The sequence below is a fragment of the Macrotis lagotis genome, chromosome X, assembly GCF_037893015.1.
Source record: "Macrotis lagotis isolate mMagLag1 chromosome X, bilby.v1.9.chrom.fasta, whole genome shotgun sequence".
NCBI classification, from domain to species: domain Eukaryota; kingdom Metazoa; phylum Chordata; class Mammalia; order Peramelemorphia; family Peramelidae; genus Macrotis; species Macrotis lagotis.
The window spans coordinates 624,679,919-624,693,598 of record NC_133666.1 but is presented as its reverse complement, the minus strand read 5'-3'; the positions used below and the strand labels follow the sequence as shown (position 1 = coordinate 624,693,598).

Sequence of the window (13,680 nt, the reverse complement as noted above, 5' to 3'; positions counted from 1 at the left end):
CCGCCCTGGCGGCCGCCGTGCGAGGTGAGCGGGCCCGGCCGGGGGGCGGCTTCCCGGGGGCTCGGGCGGGCCCGGCGCGGGGGCGGGGGCGAACTTCCCGCCCGGGGCGTCCCCGCCCTGTGGGGGGGGCGGGTCCCCATACGGAAGCAGGAAGCCTGGGGGGCGGGGGAGGGGAAAGGCTGGCCTCCGCCCGGCCGCGTCCGGCCGCCTCCACCGAGCAGCCCCCCGGGCCTGCGCCCGCGGCCATGGAAGGAGCCCCGCTCGGTAGGAGGCCGGGGGGCGGGGGGAGTGCCTCTGCCGCTGCCGCGCACGGAGTGGGGTGGGGGAAGGGCCGGCGCCGCGCCCCCTCCGCCGGGGCGCCGGGCGGGGGGGGGGGGCCGAGGCCCCGCACGTGCCGGCCCGGGGGGGGGGGGGGGGCCCGGTGCGCCTGACCCCCTGCCCCGCCTCCAGGTGTCTCCCCGACCCCGGCCGCTGTCGGGGGCAGGAATCGCTACAGTGACATCTTCAGGAGTCTGGACAATCTGGAGATTTCCTTGGGAAATGCGTGAGTGGGGGCTGCGGGGCTGGGGGAGAGCGAACCCCCATCCCAGAATTCTCCTGGGGCCCACCCTAACCCCAGAAGCCCCGCTCCACGCAGACTCAGCCCTGTCCGTCTCCTCTCTTACCTCACCCCCAGGGCTGTGGAAATGTTGGTTGGGGACTCGGAGCCAGTGGATGCCCCTGAGCCAGGAGAGCAGGTAAGAGGGGTCTGCTGAGACCTCTAAAATTCATCCCTAGGTCCTGGGGGCCTAGCGACCACCAAACAAACACTGAGCTTTTCCCCTAGACTAACGAGACCCCAAACTGGAGCTGCTCCTTCCCTGGAGACATCCCCCCCCTCACAGGTACAGGCTGAGGTCAAGGACTGGGCCCGGGGCTTGGGTTAAGGATGGGCTCGGTCCCTTCATTGGCCCCCTTTTCCCAGGAGAAGAACTGGACGTCCGGCTTGTGCGTGGCGAAGGAGGCGTGGAGGCAGCCCTGGACTATGCCAAGATGTGGAGCAGACACATAAAAGAGATTCTGAGCTGGACTGAAAAGAGAGCAAGCTATGGTGATTCTGGACAGATCCTAACCCTGACCCCCTGACCCCTGTCCCCTGACCTCAGCTTTTATCACCATTCTGCCTTTGGACACAAACCCTAACTGGTGAACCCCAGTTTTTAATCCACTACTTTGATCTTGCCACTCTCTTTGTCTGCCTCCACTTCTGATTCACTCTCAACCGTGGCCCCTAATCTCAGACATGGTTTCATTTTTCCCTTTCCAGAGTTAGAGTTTTCCAAGAACATCATGAAGCTTGCTGAGGCAGCAAAGGTGTCCATCCACCAGCAGGTATGGTCCTATTAACTCTACTCAGAGTCCGTGCCCCCTTCCCCTGTCCCATCCTCCCATCATGCAGGTCTCTGGTGATCTTGGACCTAGAGGGTCAGTTGACCTGGGAGGTCTCAAAGGTTCTATCCAGCCCTATCGGTCGGGTCCTTTAACTTCCCCTCTTGGTTTCTACCCCTTTCTCAGCATCCTCCAGGACCACTCCGAGATGTCTATGGCCTCTTCTTGGAGCAGGACTTGACCCTTGGAGACCTGACGCTGCAGATACTGGCACAGCAGAAACATAATTATTACCAGGTCTGTGGGTGGTGGATGTATGTATGTTTGTATATATAGATGAATATATGTGGATAAATATGTGCCCATCCTTACTGACTTCTGGTGAGAGATGAGCTGGTAGGGAGGCCCAGAATGGTAGGCTTTTCTCAAAGAGGTTCCACCCAACCCTTGTCTCTGTCCCTACAGCCCCTGATGGCCCAGAGAAATGAAATAGAGAAAAAACGGAAAGAGATGAAGGCCCAATGGGCTCGTGAACAGAAGAGGATGGTGAGGGGGAAACAGGGAGGGGGTGGGTGTTCCTGCTCATTCCTGATCCCTATCACCACTGATCCTGACCTTTGACCCAGAGTGAAGCAGTGATGACCTTACGACGAGCTCGGCTCCAGTACCTGCAGAGGAGTGAGGATGTACAGGCTCGAATCTTGGTCCTTTCTGAGGTTTCTGGTAAGCAGCAAGAGCGCCGACGCCGGTCACGGGAGGAGGCCCAGACCAAGGTGAGGGCACAGCCGTGCTCAGCGGGAGCATCTTTCCCTGTGGCTCTCTTTCCTTTCACTCCCTGGGCTTCAATTTCCCTTCTCTCTCTATATATATACCTCGATTTCCCCAGGCACAGGAGGCTGAAGCTCATTATCATACCTGCATCCGGGAGGCTAATCTCCGACTGCGGGATCTGGAGGCTACAAAACAGAGAATTGTATCTGGTGTCCGACAGATGTTGCTTCAGGGAGATGTGGAGCTCAAGAAGGTGAGTGAGTATTGGGAGTGTCTCTGAGAAGTCTGTTCTCTTGGGGAGTGCTTGGGGCCTCTGAAAATTTGAGAACATGGGAGAGGGGATGTTTTTGGGTGACCTGTAAGGGATCTATGTGCTTCCTTAGGTGTCCCTGTACCTCTTCAGTCTTCGAGGGGACCTGGCTCAACGAGGACCCCAGGGTTTCTCAGCACTTAGTGATTGCTGTTCACCTTTTGAGCCTGGCCAGCAGTACCTTGAGTTTGTACAGACACTGTGGCCAGAGCCCCCTCCTCCAGCTCCACCAGATTTCTCCTTCCAGGAATTTGTGGCCTCAGCACACAGGTGGGGGTGAGTCTATAAATCATTACTCAGGAGATAGTCATCTATCAGCTTAATACTAGGTCAGGGCAAGGGGGTTTGGATGACATGATTCTAGTGTCTGACCAGGCTCAGCATTCATCCATAACTCCCTTTAGTTCCCCTCTGGATGCTCGAAAGAAGGTTCCATCCCAGCAATCCTTGCAGTCCAATGAATCCTTATCAGAGCTCAACCTCTGGGAGGAGCCTGGGGACCATGGTAAGGGTGAGGGAACAAGGAATAATGTATGGGGAAATGTTTTGGGGAGATGGGAGTGAGGTGATGGGGTGCACTGAAGGCTTTATAGCCACAACCTGCCTTCCTTTTCAACTAGGGAGCCTGGGCATATCTCTAGGCAGCGATGTGGACAGCGTAGGTGGAAGCAGTGAGTCTCGGTCTTTGGATTCTCCTACATCCAGCCCTGGTGAGGTTTTAACCATGGACATCATCCCTTCAGCCCCATGGGTTTGAAAAAAAAGTGAAAACTTCTCTCTTATCCTCAAGACTCACCCCCCTAAACGAGGCCTAGATCCTGAATTCTCAGATGACTTCAAAAAGAGGAGAATCAGGAGCCAGAACTGGCTTGAACCTGAATGTCCCTTCCTTACTGACCCCTAGAGCTTGGGGATGGAGCAGACAATGAGACATCTTGCCCCTTTAAGAAGTGGACACTGTCCAGTGCAGCTCAGACCCACCGTTTTCGAAAGCTTCGAGGGCCGGCTAAGTGCCGAGAATGTGAGACCTTCATGGTCAGCGGGATCGAATGTGAGGAGGTATTGTGACCCTGACCTCTTGTGTCTGACCTCTTGCCCCTTGGTGACTCCCAGCCTTTCCATGATTCCTACTGACTCTCAACCCCTTCCTGAACCTCCAGTGTTTTCTGGCCTGCCACAAGCGTTGCCTGCAGTCCTTACTGATCACGTGTGGCCACAGGAAGCTCCCGGCCCGAACTCAGCTCTTTGGAGTTGACTTTCTGCAGCTGCCCCGGGACTTCCCAGAGGAGGTGCCCTTCTTGGTCATCAAATGCACTGCTGAAATTGAGTACCGGGCTCTCGGCGTACAGGTGCCAAGTCAATTCTATGAGCATTAAGGCCTAATGGGTGTCACTGTGCCAAGTCAATTCTATTTCATTAATAGGCATTTGTGGGCCTACTGTGTGTCATTGCCAAGTCAATTCTATTTATTAAACATTTAAGGGCCCATTGTGATTCAGGCACTATGCTAGCACACTGGGGATTCAATGACAAAAATTACAGTCCCTGCCCTTGAGAATCCAATGTATAAATTAAAAAATTAAACAAAAAAATACATAATTGGGGGGGGTTAGCAATTAAGGAGATCAGATAGATTTCCTTTAAGATGTGACACATGGGAACCAGTGATCCTTTTGAAGAAAGGTGTATATTCTAGGCAGGGGGTGAGGGTCCCAGTCTAGGATCAGGCCCTGACTCTTAGTGACCTTCAGTCGGACCTTGATTCCCGATGGACTGTGAGCCCTGATGATTCAGGTCTTTAAGTGGCAACTTGGCTTCATGGCTTAAAACTCTAATCCTCAGGGTATTTATCGGATCAGCGGGTCCCGTGTTCGAGTGGAGCGGCTTTGTCAGGCCTTTGAAAATGGTTGGGCCTTGGTGGAGTTGTCGGGTAACTCTCCCCACGATGTCACAGGAGTACTCAAGCACTTCCTTAAGGAGGTGGGGCTCAGGCCAGATGGGAAGGGGCATCAGGGATCCAAGGAGGATGGTGGAGGACAACGGTTGGGTATGGATTTGGGAGACTAAGGGACAGAAATCAGGTGGGGAAGATGGGAGCCCATGAGGGATAGGAGAGTGGAGCAGCAATCTGTTCTGTGGGGTAAAGCCAGAACACTCCTTGTTCTCCCAGCTCACAGATCCTATCATCCCCTCCCAATTCTATGATGACTTCATATCTCTGGCTAAGACCCTGCAACCAGGTGTATCATCAGATGCCTCAGGGAGCTCTGAATCTGAACTCAATCTTGACCCGGGCCCGGGTACTGACCCTGCAGCTGAGTCTGTCAGTGCCCTGAGAACTCTCCTGAGACAGTTGCCTGGTTCTAACTACAATACTCTCCGACACCTAGTGGCCCATCTGTTCAGGTAGGGTTGGTGCTGGGGCTAAGATCGGGGTTAGGCAAAGGTCTCTAGGTAGGAACCCTCTGAACCCAGGTCTTTTTCTAGGGTGGCCTCAAGGTTTGAGGAAAACAAGATGTCAGCCAACAACCTGGGCATCGTATTTGGCCCAACGCTGCTTCGACCACCAAAAGGCCAGGGTGGGGTCAGCACCAACCCAGTGGCCTGCCTCCTGGACTCAGGATACCAGGCACAGATGGTTGAGTTCCTAATTGTCCACTATGAGCATGTCTTTGGAATGGAAGAACTCCCTCCTACCACTGCAGAAATATCTGACTCTGGAACTCTTGGTCCTGCCACACAGACCTCTGCTGAAGAAGGATCTGAAACTTTAGGAGTGCAAGCATCATCTGATGAGGTAGGGTCCATTTTTAGTCAGTCTCCAGCTTTCTCTACTGCATAACCTCTCTGGAGGTCCTATACCCTGTCAGAGAGCCTGGGCTGAGTCAAGGGAAGTGATGAAGCAACAGTTTAAGGGTAATGGGGGAGGGGAACGGGAACATTTGGGTAACAGAAGAATGAAGAGTGTGCTAACAGTTGGGGGTGGGGTGGGGTGTCCATTTAGTGACTATAGAGGCTATAGTATGGGAGATGATGGGGAATAGTATAATAGTGAAGAGGAAATGACATTCTGAGTCCCACAAGGAATGGTAGAGGTGAGGAGTGGTATATCCTAGAAATGTTGGCCCAAATTCCAACATTATCAAGAGATATTTCCTCTAAAAATGGTTGTTTTACTTAAAATCTGCTTAAGGGGAGAAACCTTTAGCTTTTCAAGAAACTCCCAAAGGATTTCCAAATAGAGAGTGAGATTTGTGAGGGGTTCTGAACACTCCGGATTCTAACATTGTGCAGTGAGACTGTCCTTAGACTCACTGAGAAGAAATTCATCTCTTTGTATATAGCCAGGATAAGGTCTCAGATAAACTCTCATATCTCAGCCCCATTTTAGAGACTTTTGAGTTTCTCTCTTGGTAACGTTAAATTGATGCTTCTTTTCATAGACGTCACCATCCAAGGGTGAACTCATTGAGTGGGTTGTTGGGAGCTCCTCAGAAGAGAGAGAAGGTGAGTGCAGTATGGCTGAGGGTGTTTAAAATGAGTCTGGGAGGTCTTAGGTAGACGTGGCTCTGCCTCAAAGATTTGGGGGTTACTCTGGGAGGAACTGGGGAAGGGCTAGGAGGTTGAGTATCCCTGAGAAGTCTGGCACACATGTTGCCCTAGATGATATAATTACTAGTGGTAATTGCTATTGTTTACGTAGGTTTACAAAGCATTTTTTGGAGATAGATACTATGATCCCCATTTTACAGATGAGTAAAATAAGGCATTAAGTGCCTTGTTCAGTCACACAACTTAGAAGTATCTATTTGAACACAAATATTCCTAACTGCCCCCAAGGCTATTAGATGACTTAGTGGCCTGGAATCAGGAAGACCTGAGTTCAAATCCAATGTCAGACACTGAACTGTGTGACCCTGGGTAAGTCACTTAATCTCATTTTACCTTAATCTATGGAGAAGGAAATGGCAAACCACTCCAGTATCTTTGCCAAGAAAATCCCATGGACACTATGGTCCATAGACGTGACTGAACTTAATTCCTGACCCCAGATCCAGATCCACTGAGCCCCACTAAGTTGCCTATAGAACTTGGGGTAATGATCTCAGGATAACTGTTGGTGTCAAAGTGGTACAATACTCCAGAGAATAATTCTATGAGAAATGTTTATGTAGGAATAATCTTGGATGAAGATTTAGGGAGGCTAAAACTAATCAGTCCCCCTGTTCCCTGTCAGATTCCAATCAAGTTCGTGAGGAAACCCCACTAGGGACACAGTCTCGGGGCCACTTCAGTCGCCAACCTGTGAAATATCCCCGGGCCGGGGGAGTCAAGCCAGTCATCCACCAGTTGTCCAGTCTGGCCCTGGTGGCTTCTAAACTCTGTGAAGAAACCCCTAACAAGGACCGCTATGGAAGCCTTCGGGGCCAGGGGTCTTGGACCAATGCTTCCCCCGAAGGCAGCCCCTTTCGCCGAGCCAAACTGCCAAAGCACTTTGAGATTACCCAGGAAACTGCCAGACTCCTCTCCAAAATCCAGAGAGAGGGGTCCCAAGATGGTAGGGAATCTTGCTCCTGGCCTGCACCGCAACCTCAGTCCCAACCCCTGCCCTATCAGTCCCAGCCCCAGGCAGAATCCCAGTTTGAGATGGAGTCCCAGATTGAGGAAGCCGAGGACCACTTGTGACTTAAACCTCTTCTTCCCCATCCTGGGAGCCTCAGGGTCCACGCAGGTAATTTCTGGTCATTCAAGCGCGGTGGGAGCCTCCATTGCTGTCACTAACCAGCAGTTAATAAATTTCTCTGCCTTCCTTGTTTCTGACTCTTACTCGGTGATATATGGGGCAGAGGTGACCGGCCAGTGAGGGATCCAGGAAGGCACAGACTGGTGATCCGAACAGCCCCGGCCAAGGGGCGAGGTCCAGAGACCCTCTGGGGCTGGTGTGAGGGGTGTGGGTGGCACCGTGCCCGGGGAGAGCCGGAGGTGCCCCCGCCTGGGACCCGCCCGTGCCACCCCACCCACCCGTTGCTCAGTGGGAGGCCACGGCGCAAACTTGCCGGCAAACATTTATTAAGTTTCACTAGTGTAACCGCAACCCGGGCCTCCCAGCAGCCCCGGGCCGCAGGTGGGCCGGCCAAGCTCGGCCCGGGCTCGGCCCAGAGAAGCTGGGCAGGGCCGAGATCCGCGGCAGTCTCTGGGCGCCGCCCCCCGCCCCCAGCCCCTCCCGGCCGCCCCGGCCCCGCCCACAGGGCCGCACGCGGAGAAACCGGCTCCAGGTGGTCTCAGGTCTCTCGGCTCTGGGGAGGGGGGGCCCGTCGGCTGGGTGTGGGGTGCAGGCTGGGGACTCCGTGACCGGGGCTCCGCCGCGGGCCCGGGTGCAGCGAGACTGCCGGAGGCGGCTTCGGGTCAGCGGTTGGCTGGGGAGGGGGCTCGGTGGCGGGCCCGGGATGGGGAAGACCGCCGGAAGGGCTTTGTGGCGGGCGGACCCGGAGGGCGGGCGCCGCGGCGGCCCGGCCCGGAGCCGGGGACTCCGCACCTGGACTTGGGGCGCTACTTGCAGGAGGGGTTTGGCCGGGAAGGGCGGGGTGGGGGGTTGGCGCCCTCTTTGGCATCCGGGGGGAGGAGGGACCGGAGGGTTGTGAAGAGTTGGAGGAGGGGAAGGGGGTCGGGAGGAGTGTGGGAAAAGTTTGGAACTAGGAGGCGGGCTCTCCTGTTGGGGCTCCGGGAGCCGGGAACCGTGTCGGCCCGAGGGACCGGAATGTTTGCCGGTCCTGGCCGGGAGAGGGAAGCGCGGCAGCCTGCGGGGTTGGGTTGGGAAGGGGGGGGCGTCCGTTAGGGTCTCCAAAGCTGCCTGCTGGCCAGTTTGGGGGGGGGGGAGAGGGGCAAAAACTCTGCCTGACAAAGCTGCCCTGCCCAGGGATAGAGCCCAAGGCCATCGAGCCTTTTGGGGCGGGGGCTCCTTTGGTTTCAGGCTTACTTATTGCTCTTAGGGAGTCTTTGGGGAGGACCCCTCTCTCAAAGCGCATGAAAGTTTCTCCTATCACCTCCCAGGCAGCAGCTGGAGATCTCTAACTTCCCCTCCCTTCCCTTCTCCTCCTTTCTACATAACTCCCTGTTCCCAGCAGAGGCCAGTCGCCTTCTACTGGGAAACTGGCTTGTCTCTCCTGACTGCTCCTCAAGTCTCCTTTGCTGGATCTTCATCCTTGTTCTGTAGATGCGTTTACCTTTGGGCTCTCTCCTGGGCCCCCTTTTTTTTTTCCTTTCCTTTTTGGCCTCACTAGCTCTCCTGGATTCAGTTCTATGAAAATCTTTCCCAAATCTATTATGTCCGGCCCCTTGTTTTTCTCTCTGCTCTCTTAAATCATCTTTTTGGGCAATTCTATATCCTGGAACTTTCTCTAACTCAAGTGTGTCCAAAGTAGCTCAATAACCCCCTCAACCTTTCTCTCCCCCCAACTTCTCAATTTTCTTAAGGGCACTACCATCCTCCCCATCACTCATACCCAATCTTAATAGCATTCTGGGCTTCTCGCATTCTACTCACCCAGTCTGTTACCAAATCCTGCTAGTTCTTTTCCCAAATCCCTTGTTAATGTCTACTTTCCCCTGACACAGCCACCAACCCATACAGGCCTTCATCACCTCTCACCTGGACTATTGCAATAGCCTGTTAGTTGGGCTTCCTGCCTCAAGTTTCTCCCTATTACAAGACAACTTCCACTCAACTTTTTGGCACTCTCCTACACACTTAAAACTCCAATTGTTCCCTTTTACCTCCAGGCTCAAGTAAGACGTCTTTGGTTTGGCAATAAAAGCTTTTTACAACCTAGCCCCGCTTCTGATTCTTCTAGTCTTCACACTTTACTTTCATTCCTCGTAATTCCTTTTCTCACCTCTATCTTTGTATTGGATGTCCCCCATGCTTGGAATTCTTTTTTCCTCCCCTGTCCCAGCATCCCTGGATGACTCAGCCTGACTGCTACCTTTCTGCAGAAAACCTTTCTGAGTTTCACATCCCCTTTCTCCTTCCCTGCTGCTAGCTTTTGCTACTAATTTTCTGTTACTAATTTATATATTGTTCAGCCGTGTCTGACTATATGTGACCCTGTGGACCATAGTATACCAATACTGTTCATGGGGTTTTCTTGTCAAAGATACTGGAGAGGTTTACCATTTTCATCTCCGGTGGATTAAGATTATTTGGATTATTTCCCGACTCTGGGCCCAGGGCTATATTTACTGAGTCACCTAGCTGCCTCCAACTTGCCTATGCCTATTTAGTAATATGTTCATTAGTATATTAAGCTCCTTGTACTAGGACTGTTTTTGCCTTTCTTTTTATGATCCCAGGGATAATTGTGCCTGGCATCTAGTGTTGAATCACTACTCAGTTATCTTCTAAATCAAAGGTACTATGCTGATCTTTAGGCGATAGTGGTCTTTTCTCCTAGAAGTGACCACCTACTGGTCTTTTCCTTTTCAAATACTGACCACTACATTGTGCTCCTGCATCATTTCTTTAACTGATTCCCCTTACTTACTGCCCCTCACCTGTCTAATTTTTCCCAGCCTCCTAGCTTGTCTCCATAGTGACTACTGCTGCCTCTTCTATGTCCTTTCATCATACTATTTCCTGACTTCTCTTATTGACTGGCCTCTCTCTCACATTGGTCACCCTAGCTACCCCTCATACATATTCTTTCACTTGCCAACCCCCTTATCTTCTTACTGTTCTCTGACCTCTGCCTCCACCACGTCCCAACACTATTAGCCTCTTGTGTCCTCACAGTGACTACCCCCTCTCCCTTTGTTTTCACTGACCATTAGCTTCTTATATCCCCAGGCTTTGGCTGTAGTCATGGATCACTGTTACGATAATGAATCTGTGAGCTTCTTCTACAACCACAGTGGGAAGCAGCTGAGTCTGCACTGGCAGCCCAAGGATGTACTAATGGTAGTCCTAGGGCTTACCGTCAGTGTAGTGGTTCTACTGACAAACCTGCTGGTTATCGTGGCCATAATTTCCAACCGGCGGCTACACCAACCCATTTATTATCTGCTAGGGAACCTGGCTGCAGCCGATCTGTTTGCAGGATTGGCTTACCTGTTCCTCATGCTGCACACAGGCCCCCGCACTGCCCAGCTCTCAGTGAAGGTCTGGTTTTTGCGGCAGGCCCTGCTGGACGCTAGCCTCAGTGCTTCTGTTGTGAATCTGCTGGCCATCGCGGTGGAGCGGCACCGCAGCGTCATGGCGGTGCAGCCCCTGAGCCTTCTACCGAGAGGCCGCGTGCTGCTGCTCATGGCTGGCAGTTGGGTGGTTGCACTGGGCCTGGCACTTTTGCCCTCCTACTGGAACTGCCTGTGTAACCTGGACTACTGTGCCCGCCTGGCCCCGCTCTACAGCCGCACCTTCCTGACTGCCTGGGCCCTTGGCAACCTGCTGGCCTTCCTGCTTATGGCTGCTGTCTATGCACGCATCTTCTTCTATGTGCGAAGGCGCATGAATCGCATGTCACAACACGCTGGCTTCCACCCACGCTATCGGGAGACCACAGTTGCCCTAGTCAAGACAGTGGTCATCATTCTGGGTGAGGGAACTTTATCTACAACGTGGATCTCCTCCCTTCAGAGACTGACCCATTCACTGATTCCCTGTCCCCCAAAGTGACTGTCTCACCTGTAGTGATCTTTCCCATCAGAGAAACCAACCCTTTTAGAGGGACTGTCCAACCCCTTCTAACTGACCTGCTGCTGGTATGACATTCCCTTTTAAAATGGTTAGATTGCCCTCCACCCTAATGACCTACCCTCTCTTAATATTGATTGACCACCTGGCAGTGGTGACATATTCCCCCCCCAATCCTGGGAAAGTGAATGGTTTCACTGGAAGTAACTGATTCTCCCTTCTAGAATGAATGCCCCACTATGAGCCACTCTTCTGAGTTACTGACCCACCCCAACTCAGAGCTTCCCCAGAGTGAGCAAGTCCACACTGACAACCACCAATTTGCTTTCTGTCCCTAGGGGCATTTGTGGTCTGCTGGACACCTGGCCAAGTGGTATTGCTTCTGGATGGGCTGGGCTGTGACGCATGCAATGTGTTAGCTGTGGAGAAGTACTTCCTGCTTTTGGCTGAGGCTAACTCACTGGTCAACCCCGTTGTCTATTCCTGCCGGGATGCAGAGATGCGGAGCACCTTCCGCCGTCTACTCTGTGGCTGCTTGAAGAGTTCTTCCCACCATATGCCCCAAAACGGGCCAAGACCTGGAATGAGGGTCAGTCTTCCTGAAAGCGGCCACCCCTTGGTGGATTCCACCCTTTAGCTGTCTCTATACACCGGTGGGACAGGACTGATGATTGGGATTGGGATGGGAATTGACTGCTGTGAACTAGGGTAATGAATAGTGCACTGCCTCTAAGGAAGGATGAGGCTTATTTAACCCCTTCAAATGAGATGAAGCTGGACTACGGTGGTTATAAACTCTATCAAGGTCAGGGCCAGTATTCCCCATTGATTGCCTTGATGTAATCCTAGGCTTGTCTGTACTCCTTCCCCCCTCCCCATGGGGACAAGAGAGATGCATTTATTTGACAATTTTTACGAACACTTGACTGTTTAACTCTTGGGGGCTGGGATAGGGCTCTCCTTAATTCTTGGTATGGACATGCTGCCTGGATCAGAGGGATTAATTAATAAGGACCATGGATTTATAATCTGGTTGAATCTTATTCTGTGGGGAAAACAGGTGGCTGAACCGGCGGTCTCTCCTCCCCCCATCCTTCCCCATAAGCCGGAGCTGGGGACTTTGTCTCCCTTCCCCCCTCCTCCATTGACTGAAGCCTTCCCAGTATTGACCTAAACTAAGCATTTCTGGCCCTTGCACAGATGTGAGAGTGGAGTCTTGCCTGGAATAGCCCTGCCCCAGTCCTATCTCCCTTTTATCTCCTCCGGATCCACAATTAAAGGCTCTATCCCTTCATCTCACTGGTCCCCCTGGAAACCTGGGGCCTCCAGTTTCCAGAGGGTGTGACCCTTCCTAGCCCTGGGCCCAGCAGTGACAAAGCTTCTCCATCTTGCTTTGTCTAGAAGCCATCTCTATCTGAGATCGTCTGAGGAGGGAGGGGGCTCTGGGAGCAGATGGGGAGGGGGAGGGGCTCGCAGCCCCGCCCCCCCAGCCAGCCCTGGGTTTGCCCCCCCCCCCCCCCGTCTCCCGGAGTAGGCCTGCACCCCTGGGGGCAGGATGGGGGGCTGTGCCCCCAAGGGGCCACCTCCTCCTCCCCCGGGCCCCGGGCCTGGCTGCTCCTTAGAAGGGAGGGCGTCTCAGCTCCCCAGGAGACGGCCTCAGACTGGGGTTCGGCCAGCCCATGCCGCCCTGAGCTCGGGGCCGGCCTCGGTGGGCCCCTCCGCTCGGCCCAGCCCGGCGTCCCTCGGGGCTCGGCGCACAACGCGGGGGAGGGGCGCGGCCGGGCGTACCTGAAGCCGGGCCTTGGCCCCGCCCCTCGGGGGGCGGGGCGGGCGGTCGCCCGGGCGACGGAGCCGGCGGCCTCCCTGCGGCGCGGGGCGGGGCCGGGGGCGGGCTCGCGCTGGCGCGCGCCGCGGGGGCGGAAAGCGGCCGGCCGGCCGGGGGCGGGGCCAGGCGCGCGCCCCCGCGGCGGGGCCTGTCGGAGCGCGCGAGGCGGCCGCGAGGCGCGGGGCTGTTGGTCGCCGACGACGCCGCCGGAGGCCCCGCGGGCGCCCCCTCCCTCCGCGCCTCCGGGCCATGGACGACCCGTCCCGGCTGCTGGCGGCGGCGGCGGCGGCCGCGGCCTCGCACCCCGCGGGGGCGCTCTCCGGGATCCCGCCCCTGCCGCTGCCGCCGCCCGACGCCGAGGAGCTGGAGCCCGCCGCCCCGCACCGCCTGCCGCCGGGGCCCCCGCAGCCCGCCCCGGGGCCCGGCCCGCGCCAGGACACCGGCGACATCCTGCAGCAGATCATGGCCATCACGGACCAGAGCCTGGACGAGGCGCAGGCCCGGTACGGGGGAGGGGAGGGTGGGGGAGGGGGCGCCGAGGGGGCGCGGGGCCGGCGGGTGGGGGCGGGGCGCGCCCGGAGCCCGCCCGCCGCCCCGGGGGGAGTTTCCCCAAACTTTATCTGCCCCGGCGGCGGCCGGGTGGGAAGTGGGGCGCCACGCGTGTGCCCTGCCCCGCGTCCGCGCCCTGGAGGAGAGTTGGCGAAGCCCCGCTCCCGCCCG

The 13,680-nt window shown here is 55.3% G+C and overlaps 3 protein-coding genes across 7 annotated transcripts in view; all 3 read left to right on the top strand.

The window, feature by feature from the left end:
• Window positions 1–184: 184 nt before the first annotated feature.
• On the top strand, window positions 185–7,282 carry GMIP (GEM interacting protein). Of its 3 annotated transcripts, none has more exons than XM_074203312.1 (20): window positions 185–264; window positions 451–544; window positions 677–737; window positions 827–884; window positions 965–1,090; window positions 1,307–1,371; window positions 1,555–1,665; window positions 1,834–1,914; window positions 1,995–2,141; window positions 2,255–2,392; window positions 2,523–2,719; window positions 2,854–2,954; window positions 3,070–3,159; window positions 3,354–3,508; window positions 3,610–3,798; window positions 4,292–4,429; window positions 4,620–4,855; window positions 4,937–5,246; window positions 5,893–5,956; window positions 6,687–7,282. In XM_074203312.1, exons 1-20 carry the CDS (start codon window positions 246–248, stop codon window positions 7,133–7,135), a joined length of 2,829 nt encoding a protein of 942 aa, XP_074059413.1. In that variant the 5' UTR covers window positions 185–245; the 3' UTR covers window positions 7,136–7,282. The 3 variants fall into 3 exon arrangements, with proteins under 3 accessions (XP_074059413.1, XP_074059412.1, XP_074059414.1); XM_074203311.1 differs by having other exon boundaries at window positions 2,523–2,725; XM_074203313.1 differs by lacking the exons at window positions 185–264; window positions 451–544 and having other exon boundaries at window positions 551–737; window positions 2,523–2,725.
• Window positions 7,283–7,687: 405 nt separating this feature from the next.
• Window positions 7,688–12,558, top strand: LPAR2 (lysophosphatidic acid receptor 2). Of its 2 annotated transcripts, none has more exons than XM_074203308.1 (3): window positions 7,688–7,735; window positions 10,293–11,037; window positions 11,474–12,558. In XM_074203308.1, the coding sequence occupies exons 2-3, from the start codon at window positions 10,308–10,310 to the stop codon at window positions 11,770–11,772; spliced, it is 1,029 nt and encodes a 342-aa protein (XP_074059409.1). In that variant the 5' UTR covers window positions 7,688–7,735; window positions 10,293–10,307; the 3' UTR covers window positions 11,773–12,558. The 2 variants fall into 2 exon arrangements, with proteins under 2 accessions (XP_074059409.1, XP_074059410.1); XM_074203309.1 differs by lacking the exon at window positions 7,688–7,735 and adding an exon at window positions 7,768–7,854.
• Window positions 12,559–13,134: 576 nt separating this feature from the next.
• The window catches only part of LOC141500249 (pre-B-cell leukemia transcription factor 4-like), a 65,448-nt gene continuing 64,902 nt past the window's right edge, over window positions 13,135–13,680 (top strand). Inside the window, exon 1 of one of the 2 annotated variants that reach the window (XM_074203306.1) lies at window positions 13,135–13,463. In XM_074203306.1, the coding sequence (XP_074059407.1) occupies window positions 13,210–13,463 (254 nt within the window). In that variant the 5' untranslated portion in view covers window positions 13,135–13,209. The remainder of the gene's footprint in view (window positions 13,464–13,680) is intronic. The other variant, XM_074203307.1, reaches the window with a different exon arrangement.

Coding starts and splice junctions, on each gene's coding strand:
- GMIP (XM_074203311.1), top strand. Junction 2,955..3,069: donor GGAGGAGCCTGGGGACCATG/GTAAGGGTGAGG, acceptor CTTTTCAACTAG/GGAGCCTGGGCATATCTCTA. Junction 4,856..4,936: donor CTAGTGGCCCATCTGTTCAG/GTAGGGTTGGTG, acceptor GTCTTTTTCTAG/GGTGGCCTCAAGGTTTGAGG.
- LPAR2 (XM_074203308.1), top strand. CDS start 10,308: ATGGATCACTGTTACGATAATGAATCTGTGAGCTTCTTCTACAACCAC. Junction 11,038..11,473: donor GACAGTGGTCATCATTCTGG/GTGAGGGAACTT, acceptor TTCTGTCCCTAG/GGGCATTTGTGGTCTGCTGG.